A 20,209-nucleotide genomic window follows, 5' to 3' on the forward strand; every position below is an offset into this window, starting at 1 on the left:
GATGTGCATTGTGGACACAGGTGCCTGGCTTGCCTGCCTGTGTGCATTTGGTAGCCACAAGCATTGTCTAGCACATGGACACCTTGCCGGGGGCACTTGGTGGCAGATGCTCAGAGACACTTGTGAGGGCACTCCCGGCAGGGCTGGGAGCAGCTTCTGTTTCCCAAATACTTTCCAAAGCCTTGGGCTCTGGGCAGTTGAGTTGAGAGTGCTGACTTCCCTTCTGTACCCTCTGCTTCTCTGTGAACTCCAGGCGGGCTGCTGTATATCTGTTCATGGCTATGACCGACACAGTCATGCAGAGGGCAGATGAACCCCACGCGAGGCTGTCAACAAAACACCACCATTAGGAGGGAGTGTAGGGCTCTGGTTCTAGGGCTGTCTGCTGTGGGGTCAGTCTGGTGAAAAACCCAGCTCCTAGTTCCATCCGATTTGGACCTGGACTTCGGATGAAAAGTTTCAGAGACCAGCCAATAGTGTTGTTGTAGCCAATGGTCAAGAGAACAGACTTTGGAGTCATTGCACCAAGCTTGCATGGCATGTTTGTACCCGTATCTTATGATCTGGGCACCCTTGAGCTGGGGACTTCACTTCAATATCAGGTTCCTCATCTGCAAAACCTGGTTAATAGTAACACTGCACACAGGGTGGTTGTACGGAATTCAGTGGACTCATGCACGGAAAGTACTCTGCACAGTATCTGCTGACACAGAACTGTTGCATTTGTTAGTGTTGTGGTTGGCTCTAACCCAGGGCAGGCACTTGGTGTTGTTACTTTCTACCCCTACCTTCTGGAAGCCTGTTGCCTCCTGAGATGATGGCCAACACGTTTTACCTTCTACAGAACCCATTCAAATGGTTGCTGAGAAAGAACCTCTGCCAACTGGCATTGGTGTATTTTCAAGAGGTGACATTCTCAGGTGAAATAAAAGTCTCCATATTCGATTGCCTACAAAGAAGCCTACCCATAGGCAAGTTTTAAACCCATTCCAGAGTTTCCAATCCTCCTTAAATATGACTTGACTTCAAGGGTACCAACATCTAGGGGAAAGGCCCAACAATAAATAGATAAAGGGGGGGGGGATCTAAAGAAAAGAGGTAGCACAAGGAACAGAAGAAAACAGTAGTCAGAAGAAAACCCTTTGATCACGATGTGCAGAGAGATATGAGAAGATACTGCATGAACAAAGCAGGATCAGGAATTATGAAAAAGCAATAACTAGAACACAAGAAAGACCTTTTGGAAATTCAACTGAAATCTAAAATAGAATTCAATATGAAGGTTAGATGACAAAGAAAGGGAAAATTTCAGAAAGGATTACAAAAGGAAGCAGGTGCAATGTGTTTAAGAATGGAATAACATCAGTGTCTCTATTTCTTTCTTTTTTTTAAAAAAAGATGTTATTTATTTATTCATGAGAGACACACACACACAGAGGCAGAGACACAGGCAGAGGGAAAAGCAGACTCCCTGTGGGGACCCTGATGCGGGACTCGATCCCAGGACCCCGGGAACATGACCTGAGCCAAAGGCAGACGCCAAACTATTGAGCCACCCAGGCATCCCTAGTGTTTCCATTTCCTGAGGACTTGACTCTGTGCCAAGGATTTTACAAACACAATCTCTTTAAATGCCCGTGAACACACGAGGCTGTATCATCCTTTCACAGATGGGAGAGCAGCGCCACAGAATGGTTAAGAAGTCAGTCAAAGTCAGATGGTAGAACAACGGCCAAGGTCGGTTGTCCTAAACACCCTGTGTGCATCCCTGCTGGTCCATCAGGACTTGAACCCACCAGTAGGGCCAGCAACTCACCAGTAGGACCAGCCATAGTCCCACGTCTGAGGCCTCCAATCTTCTGGTCCAAGGTTCACAGTGATTTGAAAAATGGTTGTGTACATCATGTGGGCCACCATGCTGAGAAGCCCTGCACAAGGAAAGCTTTTGTGAGCCGCAGTTAGGAATGTAGTTTCTCTACCTTATGTGAGTTGTATGTAAGAATCCCAGTAGCATCCTCCTTGAGCCCTTGCAAGCAGCCTTCGTGTTTCATGTACATGCTAATTCCTTAGTGTCATGAATCCTCATGGCAGGCCTTCCTCTGACATGTCATTTCTCCAATGACCAACTTTCCTGTCTATCATGCCCTGGTGTCCCAATGCTCAGAGGCTCCAATGTCCCATTCTCTCTTTCCCACACTCTACAGTGCTCTGTCACATTATTCTTTTTCATATGGATGGTTTGCTAACACAGAAACACTGGGATATTGTAGATAAAAATCTGAGTGGGTCTGGCCACACTAGATTCACATGACAGTAATTGGGAGGAACAGAAATCAGTTGCCAATGGGATTTTCTTTCCTTTCTAAGTGGCTCAGCTCAGCCTTTTTGCCTGGAGACTCTGGAAGACTTTCCCCCCTCGGTGTGGCAGGATATGTCTAGGATTTGAATGCACTGTGTCAATTTTTCCAGATACTTGGAGGGAGCTTTCTATAGAGTGTGGTCTTCTGTTAAAGTTTTCTTGAATTTCACTTTTAAACTGTAGTTGTTTCATTGGTTCGTCTTTCTTGTATGGGGACTCTAAGTCCATAGATGGTGTTTTAATGTAATTTAATAAATGGCAACTAGTTAGGGATAGGTGTCAGGGGTTTTAACTGATGGGGACAATTATTTATATGGCTAAAGTCCTCATGATGTAAATCCTCAAACACACTACCTGACATGTATTCATAGTCGAAACTGAATAGATGTCCAAGAAGAGGTCTGCTCATGACCTTGGAGGTCCCTGGAGGATGCCAGGACCTGCAGAAGAGTCTCCACGAGCCCATGGCCTGCCTCCTTGTTATGAAGTTCCAGAAATTGGATTTTATCATTCTATTCACTGATGATGAGGCTGGGGAAAGATGCCTGACACTTACCAAGCTCCCAACTGGGCTGATGCACTATTAACAGAGCTTTGAGTATCAGGACAGGGAGGCAAAGAAATAATTTGTTCAGGGTTCTTTTTCTGATAGAAAGGCCAACTCCTGAGACCCAAATGAAGTTGCTCTAAAAGTTGCTTGGAGGACACAGAAGACCCCCCCCCCCCCATCCCCAAGAAGGGAGTTCTTCATTCTTTTATGTACATCAAACCTGGATAATGATTTTTAGCAAGGGACCATTTCTTGCATTCTTATACATACCAGGTGCATTCTTACCTGGCCATCACCATAGGCTTTTGAGATAGCTGGCTTAGAATGGTTGAGTGACTTGCCTGGGATCACACAGCCATTAGGTAGCAGAGATCTGAACCCAGGCAGGATTTCATATGTAGCCACCCTAAATTAGGCGATTTCTGTTCTCAGAGCCAGTGTACCTCCTTCCCAGAGTTGTGATAAACATGCAGTAATACATTTCATTCTCCATCCCCTATGTCTACCATCCTTTCTCTTCATCGGTCACCCAAAGCATCATTGCTTTCCCCCCCGATGGGATTAACTCAGCGACTTCTCTGGTGGACCAGCGAACTGTCCTGCTGAAATGGCGATTGATGGAAAAGAGCCAGCCAGCACTTTGGCAGTGGGGACAGCCAGCCTGAAGCTCTGTCCCTGATTCTGGGGCGGGCTCTGGAGAATCGGGCTGTCTCAGGGCTGCTACGGTGAAGTACCTGCAAGCACCATGAGGATGGCTACAGAGGCATCCACTTTGAGCTGATGGAAATGAGAGCGATGATAACTCACTCTGGAGCCCAGGAGGATGGCACTTGTCATCATCAGAAAAATATTCATGATCTCGGCCCCAATGGACAGCCACAGAACACCTGTAAACATGTGAGGATGACAGGGATGCTGAGGGTTGAGAATTCAGAAGTACTGCAATGTCTAGCCCTTTGATTGAGTTCACTTCTAAAACAAAAAATAAAAAGCAAATGCCAAGGGTTAGGAAACACGAGGTCTGCTGGATCTTGGAAAGTTGGCAGTGATAGAGGCCTCCTTGGGGTTGAGAGAGGAGTGTGTAAATTTGTCCTTCGCTGGGAGGGAAAAAAATGGAATAAGAGTCTGATGTGAAGACATGAGAGATGCTGGGGGTTTCTCTTGCCCAGTTCAAAAGTTAATGCTGATTAACTTCTGATTTCACCAGAAGACTGTCTTTTTAGAGAAGATACCCAACGTTACATGAGAGGGCAGAGAGAGACATCTAGAGTTGAAACACCCTGGTTAGAGATCCCAAAACCTTATTGGTTTCTTTCTTTAAGATTTTATTTATTTATTTATTTATTTATTTATTTATTTATTTATTTGAGTGAGAGAAAGCAGGAGAGTGGGGAGGGTCAGAGGGAGAAGCAGACTCCCTACTGAGCAGGGAGGCTGATACAGGGCTCCACCCCTGAGATCATGACCTGAGCCGAAGGCAGATGCTTCCGCTGACCTGCCCAGGCGCCCAAACCTTATTTTATTTCTATGTGAGCCAATTATTTGCCCTCTGGAGGGGATCCTGCCTGTGGCTTTGAGGAACTGTGTCAGAGGTGGAGGCCAGGAGACTAAGGGGACATGGAGAGAAGCTAACATTCCTGAAAGTCATCCTGCAGAGCAAGCCAGGTGCTGGGGACCCCTGCAGTGGATGAAGCAGGCATGATTCACGCCTTCACAAAACCTTTATCCCAGTTGGGGACACAGATACTGAGAAGGTCATCATGATGACCTTGATGAGCGTTACACAGAAGACAAAGTGCTGTAGGTCATGGCGAGCCAGAGCCCATCTCTCCCGGGCACTGCATCTATGTTGCATTGTGGTAGCTTGCAAATTAGCCACGGTGGGAGTATTTATACCCCAGGAAACATCAGACACTACCTGTCAGGGCTTCCCATCCCTCCTTCCTGGCAAAATTGGTTGCTTAGCATTTTCCGGCACCACTGACTCCAGGGCACATGGAGAGAGAGCCCACAGTTCCAGCTTTTGGATTTGACATCTTGGACAAACAACAACAAAACAAACAAACAAACAAAACCCCCATCTTTTCCCCCATCCCAACAAAAACCCTAACAGTTATCCAGATCGTGGGGTGGCGTGCTGGTGGACAGCACATGAGTAAGGTGTTGTACCTTGTTCTTCAGCTGGCATGATGCTCTGGAAACTCCTACACTTTTCACCTAGAATAAACACAAAGAGAATATACTCATAATTAGGAGTAACCCGAACAATTAGTAACAGAATGTGTTCCTAGTGCCTTCAATCTATCCCGGGCCATTTTTTTTTCAAAGATTTTATTTATTTGGCAGAGAGAGAGAGAGAGAGAGAGAGAGCTAGAGAGAGCGCACAAGCAGAGGGAGAAGCAGACTTCCTGTGGAGCAGGGAGTCCCATGCAGGACTCGATCCCAGGACCCTGAGATCATGACCTGAGCCGAAGTCAGACGCTTCACCAACTGAGCCCCCCAGGAGCCCCTTATCCCAGGTCATTTGAACAAGGTTTGGGGAATGTGGTCAATTACTTTATTGTTCATAGACTTGTCCTGCCCCCCACCCACCCCACAGGAGCATAATTCAATCCCATCCCGATGAGTCCAGGTTGGCCATATGACTTTCTTTGGTCAGTGAATTGGGAGCTGCCATGAGGGGAGTCATTTCTGGTCAGAAGGTTTAAGGGTCAATGTCCTGTCCATTCGAGTCTTGCTCCCCTGCCTCTGTGATCACAGAAGCACACGTCTGCATGGAGTGTCCATCAGCTTGAATTGCCAACCTGAAAAATCCACACAGAATGAGCTAGACATGAATGTGTTGAGTTAAACCACTGAGATTTGGGGGCTGGTTGTTACTGCGGCATAATCCAGCCCGTCCAGGTTGATACTACGAGCCTTAGACCCGGGATTCTCAACTCCCCCAACAGCATCCCTTCTATTATGATTTTCAGTTTGTTTCTGCTTAGAAGGAAAGTAGCCAAGTTTGTAACAATTTAAAAAAATGAATTAGAGCAGCCCTCCCCCGCCAATGGCTCAGTCCGTTAAGAGTCCAACTCTTGATTTTGGCTCAGGCTCTGATCTCAGGGTCTAGGGATTGAGCCCCACGTTGGGCTCCAGGCTGACCAAGAAGCCTGCTTGGATTCTCTCACTCCCTCTGCCCCTCCCCCACTTGTGCACCCTTTTTCTAAAATAAAAAAATGTATCTTTAAAAAAAGAGAGAATTAGAGAAAATTCAGATCTGTTACTGAGCAACCTAGCTATTTACATTTCATCATGCTTTCTGGAGTGTGGCAGGACAGGGAGGGTGCCAGGAGATGCGGGGATGTCTGAGACACAGAGCTGCTCCCAGTCTGGGCTGGCTGGAATTAAAAGCAGGGTGGGCCACACATCACTGACTCTTCAAAGGAGTGGCTTTCTCATCCCTAAAACAGATTCAGAAGTCTTCACATTAGCCTTGCTTTGGGAATTTATTTATTTTTTATTATTTTTTGAAAATTTTATTTATTCATGAAAGACACACAGAGAGAGAGGCAGAGACACAGGCAGAGGGAGAAGTAGGCTCCCTGCGGGTAGCCCGATGTGGGACTCGATCCCAGGACTCAGGGATCACACCGTGGGCCAGAGACAGATGCTCAACCACTAAGCCACCCAGGTGCCCCCAAATTCCTCTTCCTTTATGGCCAGGCTCCTCCACCTGTCCTCCCAACACAGAGCCCTTCCCTTGGCTTCACCTTCTAACTCATCAGGCTCATGCAAGAAGGACCATATGCCCAAACAGGTGCATGCTCACGGCGGCACATGTCTAAAGGCCATAAACCTTAAGGTTTGCCATTCTTGTCGCCATGAAAGTCCAAGGGCCCCAGGACATCATAGGTTGGCACATCTGCAGTGCACCTCTGCTGAACTATAGGAAGAAGAACAAAGCCTGGGTTTATGATACAGCCATTTGGTCGAGTTGTGCTGTAGGGAGACTTCCTGACAAATGTGAAGAAAGGGCTTTACTCGTCACCTGTCTAGGGCAAGCGGCCCAGAGGAAGGTATTCCACAGCCTGGGGGTCAGGACGGTAGCATCGGGGACCCATCTGCCCATCTGAAGCCCCAGTGGCCTCTTAAGCTTTTTAATGAGGTCAACTTTGGACTGACGCGATGGGCCCATGTTCCTCACAGGTTCTTTGGCTTTGGCAGTGGCGGTGGTTTTATGGTCACAGTAGGAAAATTTGTCCGCATCCCATGGGTTCTACCAAGGATGCCCCCACTGCACGAGGGATATCTCGACACTCACGTGCTGCTCTCAGCCCTTTGGGGCTGGTGCAGAGCTTCTTTTTTAAAAACATTTATTTATTTATTCATGAGAGACAGAGAGGGAGGCAGAGACATAGGCAGAGGGAGAAGCAGGCTCCCTGCAGGGATCCGGATGTGGGACTCGATCCCCGGACCCCAACTTCACACCCTGAGCCCAAGGCAGACACTCAGCCACTGAGCCACCCAGATGCCCCCCTTTTTTGGAGCATTTCATTATCGATCAAGGTGAGTACAAATAGCCACATTTTACAGATTTGGAGGCCAGGCTCAGACAGGTTGGAAAAACTGGGAACTGAAACTGGGCTTCCCTCCTGAAATCCAGTACCTTTTTGCGTATCACCACCTGCTGTCTTTCTACATAACCCATGGAGGGCGGGGGGTGGACTAACCATGTACCTTGCCTTCCAAAGTGGCCTGCCCTTTGTCACAGGAATAAAGAGAGGGCCAAGTACAGACCCAGGGGCAGAGCAAAGAGAGAGTAGAGGCCAGAGATAAGGAGATAAGGAGAATTCACCCTGGCTTTGAAGGTTGGGGTCAGCCCGGGCAAGGAGTCAGGCCACAGTGACCCCTTGATTAATCTGAATCCTCAGAAATGGTGTTCCTTTTGAATGAGGCCAGCGGGATTAAAAGGAAAAATCTTCGTAAATCCCACGAAGCCGGAGAGGCTGGTGTGACATAGCTCGGCTGCAAGTGCTTCGCCGGCCAAGCGGAGCCCCAAGCCAGCTTGGGAAACCGTGTCCAGGTCCCCAGCGCTGGACTCGTGCATCCCCATCTGCTGGTCCTGTCCTCCCACCCCCCACCCCACGGGACGCCCAGGCCCCTCTGTCCTTGACCTTTGTGGCTTCAACAGAACACTGCGGAATTGGGAACCAGCACATTCTGTTGACTCGTTGCTTCACGTAAGGGAGAGAATGCCATGTGAGCACTGCCTCTGCCAGGAGTTTCATCTCAGAGGGGGAAGTCAGAAGTGCTTCCCCCCCTTTAAAAGTGCTTTGGCAACAGGAACAGGAATGGGAAGAGGTGGCTTGTGCAGAGGATATCCTGAGATCGCGCTCCAACCTGAGATCGCGCTCCTCCCCTCGAGGGTCAGCTTTTGCAGGCACAGAGATGAAGTGGATTCAGAAGGAAGAGAAAAATCCGTAAGGCCTCGGGGCAGCAGATCTGGGGATGGTCGGATGTCCCAAGGCTGCTCTCCTGGGCTTATTTGGATCCAGGGGCACCTGGATGGAGTGCTTATTGTCAGGTCTCCTGAGAGGCCCGCGCCCCTTCTGACCCTCTGTCCAAGCACTGTTTGGGTGCCTTCTCGTTCACTTCCAGCTATAATCCTTTTCTTTCATGTACCCCCAAATCTCCCAGGCCCTTGTGATGAATTACACTTAAGAGAAGATGTTTGTGTGCAGTGATCTTTAGCTGGGAGCCTCAGGCTATATTCTGCAGACGTGCTTTCTGGGGCAATGTTTTTAAGATACTTTTTATTATTTAAAGATTATTTATTTATTTATTTATTTATTTATTTATTTATTTATTTAATAAATAAATATTTATTTATTTGGTGGGGAGTGGGGGAGGAGAGAGAGAATCGGAAGTAGACTCCTCACTGCGCCCAGAGCCCGTCACAAGGCTCCATCCCACCACTGTGAGATCACAATCTGAGCTGAAACCAAGGGTCAGACGCTCAACCAGCTGAGCCACCCAGGTGCCCCTTCAAGATACTCTAAAATTGGGAATTCTCACGTGGAAATCCAAATATCTTACTTCCTTTGAAAAAGCCAGACAAAAACCTGACAACACCGAGCGCCTAAGTCCATGTGGCCATACCACTGAGCTGAGCTCAAGCTGCCCCTTGAGCTGAGGATGACATTTCAAGGTCATCGATGATCTTGCTCTGTTTGCTGTTGTTACCACCTCCTGTGGGCATTGATTTTCCACCTGTGACGTATGTCTCTTGTTTTACTCTATTGTATGTTTGCTATTACTTTAGTTATTACTTAATAAAGACTTAATTCTAAACCTTTTGCTCTGGGGGCATCTTATATGAAGGTGATCATATTTCTCTGAGGGGAGGGAAAAAAAAGGTGTTCTGGAGAAGATGCCCTCTTCTTGATTCTTAATAAAGTGATGACAATATTTAGATACTGTGATTTACCCGGACCACCTTTTATATTAGGAAACATATAAAAATGTGAGCAGAGGCAACCCCTGGGTGGCTCTGTGGTTGAGCTTCTGCTTTCAGCTCAGGTCATGATCCTGGAGTCCTGGGATCAAGTCCCACATCAGGCTCCCGGCAGGGAGCTTGTTTCTCCCTCTGCATGTTTCTCTGCCTGTCTCTCTGTGTCTCTCATGAATAAATAAAATCTTTAAAAAATATAAAAAATAAAAATTTTTAAAAGACATGAGCAGAGGTTTTTTGGATTGATGGGCACAAGCATCTTCATTGGCAATTATAAGACAATTGACCTTCAGTTAAGTTTTGGGCATTGAGGTGGGGGGTGGTGGGAAACAGGAAGTCTGGGTCAAGAAATCTGAGCTCTGTGCCCTACTCTACTAGGATCTAGCTGTTCAGTCTTCAAGGGAGCGCTCCTGCTTCTAGAACTCAATAAAATGCATCTGTTGTTTTAGGTGAGCCTTTTTACAAAGAGCGTTGCTCCAAGCAGATTATTTTTCTGTGGTCAACTAATTTTGGGACACACTGGGATATGTAATAAATAATTAACGGTTTTCATTATGGTAAGACTTAGAAATTTTAAAACGTTAAGATGCATTGGAAGCAAATGTAATAGGCAACATCTTCCAATTTCTTTTAATAATCGAAACTCTATTTAATTTTATGAAAAGCATCTCACAAGGCATCTCTGGGAGGGGGGTGGGGGGCATAATCCTTGAGAAAACCCAGAGAGGCACCTGTTAAAGTCTCTTTCCGGCGTGACATCAAATATATAAGAAGCATATTAATCAGAAAGGGGTCAAGAATTGGACTCTATTTCTACTTGGCTTTGTCCATGAATCACTGAGACCATCAACTCTCCTTAAAATTCAGAAATTCAGCCTGTGTTCCTGATAATATATTTAAACACCTTTCAGTGGTAGGATCCATGAGAGGGCTGTGTGTGTGTGTGCGTGTGTGTGTGTGTGTGTGTGTGTGTGTGTGTGTTAAACACTCCGTTGGCAGAAATGCCAAGGAGATTCCTGGTCTCTGGAAGAAGAGGCCTGAAAACCCCTCACACAGCCCTATAACTGTGCTGTTGGTCTCTGTTTTAGGTTGAGAAGGTCCTCTCCCCCAACCTGGTAATAGTTTGTTGTTGTTTTGTTTTTATCAGAAAGCTCAAGGACAGTGTATATCATCTATCTGCACAGTGTTGGTGTGACTACATCGGGCATGCGCCATATGCCGGTAGACGGTTTGCACCTGCTTCCAGTCCTCCCTGAAACCTATAGCTCTGACATCATTTAAGAGATAAGGCTTCCAGTCTCTGAAAATCCCAGCAGAGTCCTTTCTCACAATTCCTTGATCACTAGGGAAACAGCTCCCGACTGTCCAATTTTCTACCTCCTGTTCTCAGGTTCAGGTTCTACTGTGGCCCAACCTCCCCTGACATTACACACTAGTGATGCTTCAATTTTCTTCAGTTAGGTTTCTCTTTCTAGGGAACATTGTCTTGCTCAATTCCTTGTCCTGAAGTGACCGTGACTTTGTGTTGTAGGGAAGCAGAAGCTGCCTCAGGTCACATTCAAGAGCCATGTGAGTTAAATTCTTCTGTAATGAGGCTTCCTCTTCCACCCTGCCTTGTGTTCTAATGCAAATACAGGAACTGTCCTGTCTCAAACCTTTGCTCACTTTGTCCTGTCTGCCTGGAATATCCTCAGCCCTAATCTCCATCTATTAAATCACAGTCCTGTTTGGAGGTCTGGCACAACCGCCATCTCCTTTATGAAGCCTTCGCCATGCCCAGAGCTGTAAGGAACTTCTTCGTCATTTCTATTCCCATATCATTTGTCAGTCTGTGATAACCTTACCATATTTTTCCTTGTTTTAGTTTCATCTCAGTTCTCACCACTGTGTCTCATTCCCCTTTCCACCTCTCCATTTGCTTAACAAGGAAATGGCTTTTAGCAAATTTGTTCCATGCTGCTCTGAGCACTGTCTTTCCAGAGGGCTTTGCTATACCTTTGCTTCTCTAACTTTGGTGTGTGTCTTAATCACCAGGGGGGAGCTTGTTAGAAATACAGAAGACACCAGATGGAAGGGAGAGCTGAAGAGAATAAAAAGCAATGAGGGTAAGAAAAGAAAAGGCAACAAGGAACTCTAGGAAAGCAAAAAGCTATATAAGAAATTTAATGTAATGATAGCACCTCCTTGATTCTGTGATGAACAATATTTATATACTCTAAATCAATTGTTGACTTATTGATTTACCTAAAACAGTAATATAAGAATATTAGGAAGATGGCAGGACAGATGTGGGACGTGGTGGTATGAGAGACTTAGCCTTATCTATTATGACAGGAAGTTGATAAGTAATGCCTAGCATATGGCTTTTGAAACATGGAAGCAAATAGCAGAAGAAACAGCTAAGCTAAAAGTGGTTTCCCTGAAGGGTGGGACTAGGTTAAGAAGTGGGAAGGCAGCAGGGGACTGTTGGTTTTTCTTAGAAGCACCTCAAAATGATTTGATATCTTATCTATGTGTAAATATTACCTTGGTTAAATATATTTTTATAAAAGGGACTGTAGATTTCTAGACCTCAATCTATGACCTACTGAATCAGAATTTCCAGGGCTGGGGACCTGGAATTGAATTAACTCCCTGGGCGATTGTCATGCACTGCCAACATCTGATACTCGGTATGATACGTCTATGCAGCTATGGAAATTGAAGTAGGCAATCCTCAGATGAGGCCTTGGAAGAGGAGAAGTCCCAAGCACCTTGCCAATGGGTTTAGTGATCATTTTTTTCCAAACTGAAAATCTGAGACTACCTTTGGTGCCCTCCAGAATGCAGAATCATGAGCCTCCTGGGTAGAGAGAGCAGACTGATAGGAAGAGAGCTCACTCCCTAGAGGAGAGGGGCAGAGAGTGTCTTCTGGTAGCCTTAGCTCTAGGCTGACAGTGTATGTACCACACGTAATGCCAAGTCCATATGCACTGACCAGGACATGTGGAAGGGCAAGACTAGGCACTGCTCCTGTGTGGCCCCCACTGGGGCCGGATGGAGATGGGTAAGCAGCATATCAGAGAGTTTCTACTTGGAGTCTTTTCCTTAGGCCTCAGGATGAAATCACTAATGCTACGAGGATGGGAAAAAGCAATTAGAAACTGCAGAGAAAATAAAAGGCTGGTCAAGAAATTTAACGTGTTAAGCCCAAGATCAAGAGAGAAATGGGACTGGAGGGTATTATGCTGAGGGAAATAAATCAATCGGAGAAGGACAAACATTATATGGTCTCATTCATTTAGGGAATATAAAAAATAGTGAAAGGGAATAAAGGGGAAAGGAGAGAAAATGAGTGGGAAATATCAGAGAGGGTGACAGAACATGAGAGGCTCCTAACTCTGGGAAACGAACTAGGGGTGGTGGAAAGGGAGGTGGGTGGGGGGTTGGGGTGACTGAGTGATGGGCACTGATGGGGGCACTTGACGGGATGAGCACTGGGTGATACGCTATATGTTGGCAAATTAAACTCCAATAATAAATAAATAAATAAATAAATAAATAAATAAATAAATAAAATTTTAAAAAGAGAGAAATGAGGATGTGGAGGGGACCTTTTCTTTTGACCTTGAGGTATGTGCTTTCCTGGTAGGAAGGGAAGAGCATCCTGGCCCCAAGCATGGGCTTGGGTTTGCAGCCAGGCTGCCAGACACTGGGGGGGGGGGGGGGGGGGGGGGCGGGGTCCAGGTCCTCCTTCCTCAGTTCCTTAAGAGGTAAAAAAAAAAAATTTCTGAAAGGTGGATGCTCCAAATACCAACCCTTCCCCTCCCTCTTCTCTCTCCTCTCTCCCCCTCCCCCATTTCTCTCATCACCACTCTGCCAAACCCACAGAACCTCAAAAGATCAGGGCTGAGTGCGACAGTGAGAAAGGGGTGGGACTCACTAGCCACGTGACCTGAAACTCTGAGTCTCAGTTTCTCATTTGTGAGCTGATTATATCTACTTTGTAGGGTTATTTCAAGGGCTTCCAGAGGGTTAACTTGTGAAGGATTCTTCTGGTGGGGGTTCCACATCATCACCGATGGTGATAAAAGTCAATTTTTCAGGAGAACCTGCCATTCCAAGACCCCCTTAGATGTGCAAGGACGCAGTTGAGAGATGGACGGGGCCACTTCTGGTTCTCTAGGGATGGGGTGACACTAGCAAATGGTAAGAACGAGTGTTTCTAAACCCACCGCAGCAGGCCCTGTTGCAAGGCAATGAGCTCAGTAATTTTATCTTTATGGTAACTCTTGGTAACGAGGGCCGCTATCCTTCCTATTTTACACTCGAGGAAACAGGCTCAGAGCGATGAAGAAGCTTGCCCGAGGATGCAGGGCAGTCAGTGACAGAGCCGGGACTCCCAGCCAGGCGGCGGGCTCCAGAGCTCCCGCACCTGTCACCCACCTCGCTGCACCTGCCGCCGTGCTCACCTGTGCTGCCGACGCTCTCCTCACAGGACTGCCAGAGCCCCACGTGGAACCTGCGCAGGATGAACTTGTCGTCCCCCATCTCCCAAATGTCCTGGATGGCCTGGCTCGCGTTGTCCCTCCTGCCCCCATCGGGGTGAATGCAGGGCAGCCTGCCCGGGCACAGCGGCTTGGTCACCCTCCGGGTCCCCTGGCACCAGTGGCTGCTGCCCACGGCGGCGAGGGAGCAGGCCAGGGCGAGGCCGACGGGGAGGAGGCCCAGCATCTGCCGCCGCCTGGCCCTGTCCATGGCTGGAGGAGGTGTGTGGCATCAGGATGAGCAGCGGGCCCCTCCCTGCCTCCCCCCGCAGGCTACCCGCCCCTCTCGGCCCTGCCATCTGGCACCCTGACCGGCTTCCCTCACATCCCGGGTGCCCCCCCCCCAGCGTGTGCCATCCGTGTGCATGTGCACCTGTGGCCCGAGAAGGCCCAGAGCGGGGCAGGCCCCCATCAGTGACGCCGGCCCTTCAGTCCTCTCCAGGGAGTGGGGTGCGGGAGGGGGCTGGCGCTCCGTCTTTTTGCACTTGGGGTAAAATACGTAGAAGGTGAAATTTACCATGGTGACCATTTTTTTACCTTCACGTAGTCACGCGCCCAATCTCTAGACCCTGTCATCTTGTGACATTGGAGCTCTGCCCCAGTGAACACTTACTCCCCATCCCGGTCCCCACTCAGGGCACTGCCACTCTACCTCCTGTCCCTATGAATGTGGCCGGTCCCGGGACCTCACATGAGTGGGGCCGTGCAGTCTTGTCTCTTTGTTTCTGGCTTATTCCATTCAGTGTCGTGCCCTCCAGGCTCCCCCGTGTAGCAGCAGGTGTCAGAATCCCTTTCCTTTTACCGCTTAGTGGCATCTCGTTGCGTGGATAGACCCCCGTTTGCTCATGCGTCACTTGTCCATGGACACTCGGGTTGCATCTGCCTTTTGGTTCTTGTGGAGGGCACTGAAGACCAGGGGTGTTTGGGCAGGTGTCTGGGCGAGTCTGCTCAACCCTTGCCTTTTGCACTGATCAGGCTACTCAGTGTTGGGTACCGGAAATGGGGAGTCCCACAGCCTGTTTGTTCCCTGCTTAGCCAACAGGGATTGCCAAGGACAGCGTCCTGTTTAGGGGACTGAGACTTGAGGTGCTGGCGGCCTGCTCCAGAGCCAAAGCACCATGCAGAGCAAGGGTGGGCGGCTCACACCCCATGGGGTGCGACATCCGGCACCGTCCTGGGGCCCCAGAAGCTGGCAGGCACAGCCCTTGACATCCTCACCCCTGGGGATGGTGACACAGAGGAGACTAATCACTTCTGGAGCAGAAGACATTGATGCAGGGATGAGGGCAGGAGGAGCATCCCAGAAACACACAGGTCCTAGATCGCCTATTAGCACCTCCTGAGGGCCCTCAGATACCTGCAGACGTAAGGGAGAATCACCGGGCTGGGTGCTGCGGTACATGTCACGTGGGCCACTCTAACTCTACTTCCTGCTGGCGCGGGCACAGGGACTCGTCCCACTGGCCACAGGACTTGTGGGAAGAGTATTTATCACGTTCTATCACCAGATGGCACCCATCCCACAGCAAGGAGGCCAGGTGTGCCCCCCCCCCCCGCCCCCGCCCCCGCCCCTGTCCCTTCAGGAAAAGAATGTTTTGGGGAACAAGTTCAAAGAGGTTAGCTAGAATATTTCCTTTGCCAGCATGCAGCCCAGAAGACGTGGTTGTCAATGTGTGATTCCAGAACGGCTTTCCAGCTGTAAGGCAAGGATCAGAGCATCGTTGGGGGTGCCTCTCCCCTTGTCACCTCATCCTGCTGTCCCAGAGACGACCACATTAATTCCAGAGGTCGTACTACTGTCCCAGGCCATTCTGGGGGGGGGGGGTCTTTGTTCACCACAAGCATTTGATCGTTAGGGTTTAAAGTCTTGCCATGTGGTGATTTTAAGATTTCCAAGGATTTCTGTTGAGCGGTGCTTCCTGGTATTCCCCCAACCGTTCAGAATTCATTCACTCAGGTAAGTTAGCAAGGGTGTGCTCCTCTGTCCGACTTGGATGGAGAGAAAAACAAAACCAAACTCCATGAGAACATGGCCTTCTTGTCTCTTGCCGACCTGCGTCTCAGCCGGGCAGGACCTCTTTGCCTCCTGGGCCTCCAATCTGGAGGCTGAAGATCCTGGACAGGGAGAGGTGGGGAGATCAGGACCGAGCTGAGCCTCTCCAAGGCCCCTAGAGGAGCCCGCCAGAGGAAGGGAATGCCCCTAGAGAGTTGAGGTAAGATCAGCACCTGACCACGTGGCTGCGTCAGGTGATTCTGAGAATCCTGGGCCTGCCATTTACTGCTGTGAGGCCGTGGGCCAGCAGCCTAACCTCTCTGAGCCTCATTTTCTCAGCTGTTAAGTGGAGACCTCCTGGTCACCTCACAGGGTTATTTGAGGACGAATGAAACAGGTGGTCATCAGCTGGGTGAGAAAGTGATGTGCGTCCCCTGGAAGCCCCTGCCAGGTGGGCTGGGCGGCATCGAGAGGCTCAACGGGGCCATCAAGAGTTGTGTTTGACTTTCCTGCACTTGTAGACAGAACTCAAGCCACCCATTGGGGTTTGGCTCCAGGGCCTGGACCTGGATCTGCTTTCTCCCTCCAAGTGTTGGCATAGATGGGGATCAGAAGAGACCCCGCCCTTGGGGCATTGGTAAGAAATGGGCCCCCTTGCTCAGATGCCCACTCATACCTGGTGCGAGGCCCATCCTCTTGTGCCAGCTGTTGCTCAGCAGCTGGAACCCGAGGCTCCAGCCCGCGGGCCGTGTGCACGGAGCAGAACCACTGGCTGCCTGGCTTCTCCTCCCGGGCGGCCCTTGCTGAGGAAGTCCCTGGGAGCGCAGCTGACTTGGGGAAGGTCTGGGAAAAATCTCCCTGCCTTTGGAAGGAGGGGGGGTGGCCCAGGAGGAGATGAGCCACCGCTGATGAGAAACCCCAGGGAATCATCGGTAGGTGGCCCTAGACCAGTTCAGACGCTCCTTCCGCGCGCGGCGTGGAGAGAGTTTGTGCAAACATTTCCTCGCTGTGCCGGGAGGAATGCAGGAGGAGGCCGCCTCTGGTGCATCTTGGACTATTCCAGAACTGCGCCCTCGCCTGTGAAGTTGCAGGGGGGAAGGCAAGGCCAGCATCGGGCAGGGGCAGCGCCTGGAAGAAGGAAAGGAGAGGACCCCCACCCCGAGTCCACGCTGCCCATGGACACCCCTGCCCACCCGGGGCCCAGGCCTCTGCCCCCCTCCAGGAAGCGCTCCCTGCCGGCCCCTGCGAGGCCGGTGCTCACCCTGCTGCTCCTGGTCTCCGTCAAACAAGTAAGAGCGGTTTATGATTTGGATTGTCACGGCGATTGCTGCCGGGGTCAGTTCTGCATCTTTTTTGATCCTATAGGCAGTTGCGGCCTCTCGTTGGCAATTTGGGAAATATTATTAAGGGTTAAGGCGGGAATGATTAACCCTAATCCTAGTATTCAGAGGTCATCGTGGTTAACGTTTTGGCATATTTCCTGCAAATCCTTTTTCTATGTGTGTGTCTGTGTGGCTGAAGTTATGATGCATAAAGTGTTCTGTATCCTGGTTTTCCCTTTTATACCATTTTATAAGTATTTTCCAATGTCAGGATGAATTCTGTAAATAGCATTTAAACTGGTCCTGTATATCTTGTCTGCTTTTACAATATTTTACAATACTCAGGCTTGAGTATTTAGGACTATGTTTTTTTTTTCTCTTCTTTCCTTTCTCCTTTTCCTTCTTAGTATAAAAATATAGAACGTTCATTGTTTTAAAACTAAATGTATAAAATCTGAAGATGCATAAATACCAGCTCTAGATCATTGCAGTCCCACCACCCAGAAATCACCCTTTTTCGCCTTTGGGGGCTTATACTTCTGGACCTCTTTCTGCCATATATTTACAGGTACTTTATTGTTTTTTTTTTCAAGCATAAGATCAGACTGACTATAAATATTATCTCGCTCTCTGCTTTTGTCTTATGGGAATACACTGAAAGCTAAGACAAGCTAACACTTCAATCGAGCGCATGATGTGCTAGGGCCGGTGCCAGGTGTGTCCTCTGTATTAACTCAATTTACACCCCACGAGGGAGGAGCTCCTGCTAATCCCACTTACAGATGAGAACGCTTTTCTGTATCAGTAAAAGGTACCCCCATAGCGTGATGTTTAAGACTTCAAGGTTGTCTTGTAATGTATGTAACCAACCTCTTCAGGTGGGCATTCTGGTATCTTGTTTTATTCTTATCCAGGGACATTGACTTTTGCCCTTTTACCTTTTTAAGCTTCCTTTTAAAAAAGAAGGTTTTATTTACTTATTTGAGAGAGAATGAGGGAGCACAAGCAAGGGGAGCAGCAGAGGGAGAGGGAGAAGCAGACACTCTGCTGAGCAGGAAGGCCGATATGGGACTCGATCCCAGGACCCTGAGATCATGACTTGAGCTGAAGGCCGATGCTTCACTGACTGAGCCATCCAGGTGCCCCTGAGTTTCCATTTTTATACTAGACCATGATGTCCTGTTCATCTGGGAAATGCAAGCCATGAAAGTGCCTTGAGGAAGGGTTCTCTTCTTCTCTGGCCCATGGGTGTAGTTCGACCCTGTATGTGGCCCTGGGGTTCCAAATCCCGCCTGCCCCCACCTAGGGACGTCGGTTCGTGGTGTCTGATCTTGTAAGTGTTCGCCTCATTGGGCTTTCTTTGTTCTAACCTGGGACCCAACAGGCAGAAAACACCTACCGAATTCTCTGTGTCCGATTTCTCCCACGGACTAAGGATGTGCGCCCCGTCGATGGTTTCATGAAATTCCTGCCATGGTGGCTGCCCCTGGGCGAACCACCAGCTGGGTGGCGGTGGGGCCATTGCTGGGAGACTCTGCACAGAGCTCACACTCTTGCTTCAACCCTCCGGGCATCTCATATTCCGGCTGAATCCATGCAACTAGCAATCTAGCTCCTTTCCCCTTCTACACGCGGTCCTGCGCGATGGTTGCCACGAGGTGCCAAGCACTGCTGCAGCACTTTGCATTTTCTCCTCAGTCTGTCTGGCTGCAATCCCCACTGCAAGCCTCTCGCAGAAGTGTTATGACGGAGCCCATTTCACAGTTGGGGAGATTGAGGTTCACGGTTGTTAAGTGACCACCTGCGATTGTGCGGCCTGTGAGCCGCTACGTCTCACTGGAGCAAAGCCCTGTGTTCTCTCTTCCTTAGCATTCCTGGGCAAGCTGCTGACATATGACTATGGATATGTTCCGTCAGCGAAATCTGCAGTTACTCAGGCCGGAGTATGAAGCTGACAAAGCCACACCTTGTTCCTTGCTTCTGGTCTTTTCCTAATCAATACTGTCTCTGTGAGCTGTGTTCCCTCCCACCCCACCCCCATCTGCCACCCAGTCTGTCTTCAGAAACTCTTCCCTCTGTCTGTCCTCCAGGGTGCGTCTATCACCCCAATGAATCCCCCCCCCCCGGGTTCTTGGTATTAAAACCCATATTTTTCCTCCATGATGTTTACATTACAAGGCTTTGTGTCGACTTACATGATGGATTTTGTTCACAGATGCTTTCCCTGCATGGAATATAAATGATTGTGGCATGTTTTCTGGCAGGAAGTCTTCCTAAAATTCACTTAATGAGAAATTCTCAGGGATAGTTTAGGTTTTCTAAATTTAAGCAGTCCACCCACCCGTCCTCAACCCCCCCTCCCCGCTTTGGACTCATTTAAGTTAATTAACAGTTGCTTTGGCTTCAAAAAACATAAACTCTCTCTCTAAGGCTCTTTGAGAAGCAAATTTGTGGCTCTTTCTTACATTGTCGATGGGAGCGTAAAAAGGTGCATACTTTTAAATTAAAAAAAAGAAGAAAAAAACTTGGCAAGGATAGGTTGGCAGTACATTATCAAAGCCCTTTAAAAATGTGTATACTCTAGGACCCAGAAATTCCAGTTGAAAGAATTTCTCCTAAGCAAATAAAGATGTGCTCAAATGTTTGTGAATTTTTTCAGTAGAGCATCGTTTATATTAGCAAGCATCTCAGCCCGTGTAAGTGTTCATCGCTAGAGGATTTGAACACTGAACTGTGTACCACATTCACTCACAGAACATTATGTAGCTGTTAAAACAGTGTTTTAGGAGTATGGCTCTTGCAATGGATTCATATTCACTATGCACCTTCTGGTGAAAGCACAAAACAAGATGGTTTCCTTTTTTGGTTAAAATAAAAATGGAAAGAAGGAGAAAAAAGTAAACGGAAGCGTGTACACAGAGAGAAGAGTCCAGAAGGAGATGGTAATTTCTGATACTAACGTT

At 48.5% G+C, this 20,209-nt stretch overlaps 2 protein-coding genes across 2 annotated transcripts in view; one reads left to right on the plus strand and one right to left on the minus strand.

Moving 5' to 3' along the window:
• Positions 1-67: 67 nt before the first annotated feature.
• GSG1L2 (GSG1 like 2) lies at positions 68-14,142 on the minus strand. The gene is made up of 5 exons (XM_026005702.2): positions 13,857-14,142; positions 5,079-5,126; positions 3,644-3,796; positions 1,817-1,928; positions 68-326 (listed from the first exon to the last, which is right to left on the minus strand). Exons 1-5 carry the CDS (start codon positions 14,140-14,142, stop codon positions 68-70), a joined length of 858 nt encoding a protein of 285 aa, XP_025861487.1.
• Positions 14,143-16,790: 2,648 nt separating this feature from the next.
• Positions 16,791-20,209, plus strand: part of GLP2R (glucagon like peptide 2 receptor) — a 49,796-nt gene continuing 46,377 nt past the window's right edge. The window contains exon 1 of the mRNA XM_026005686.2: positions 16,791-17,213. Within this exon, the coding sequence (XP_025861471.2) occupies positions 16,833-17,213 (381 nt within the window). The 5' untranslated portion in view covers positions 16,791-16,832. The remainder of the gene's footprint in view (positions 17,214-20,209) is intronic.

This window comes from Vulpes vulpes, chromosome 12 (assembly GCF_048418805.1).
Source record: "Vulpes vulpes isolate BD-2025 chromosome 12, VulVul3, whole genome shotgun sequence".
In the NCBI taxonomy this organism is placed as follows: domain Eukaryota; kingdom Metazoa; phylum Chordata; class Mammalia; order Carnivora; family Canidae; genus Vulpes; species Vulpes vulpes.

Coding starts and splice junctions, on each gene's coding strand:
- GSG1L2 (XM_026005702.2), bottom strand. CDS start 14,142: ATGGACAGGGCCAGGCGGCGGCAGATGCTGGGCCTCCTCCCCGTCGGC. Junction 1,929..3,643: donor CATCCTCATGGTGCTTGCAG/GTACTTCACCGT, acceptor TTCCTTGTGCAG/GGCTTCTCAGCATGGTGGCC. Junction 327..1,816: donor GACTATGGCTGGTCCTACTG/GTGAGTTGCTGG, acceptor TTTTGTTGACAG/CCTCGCGTGGGGTTCATCTG.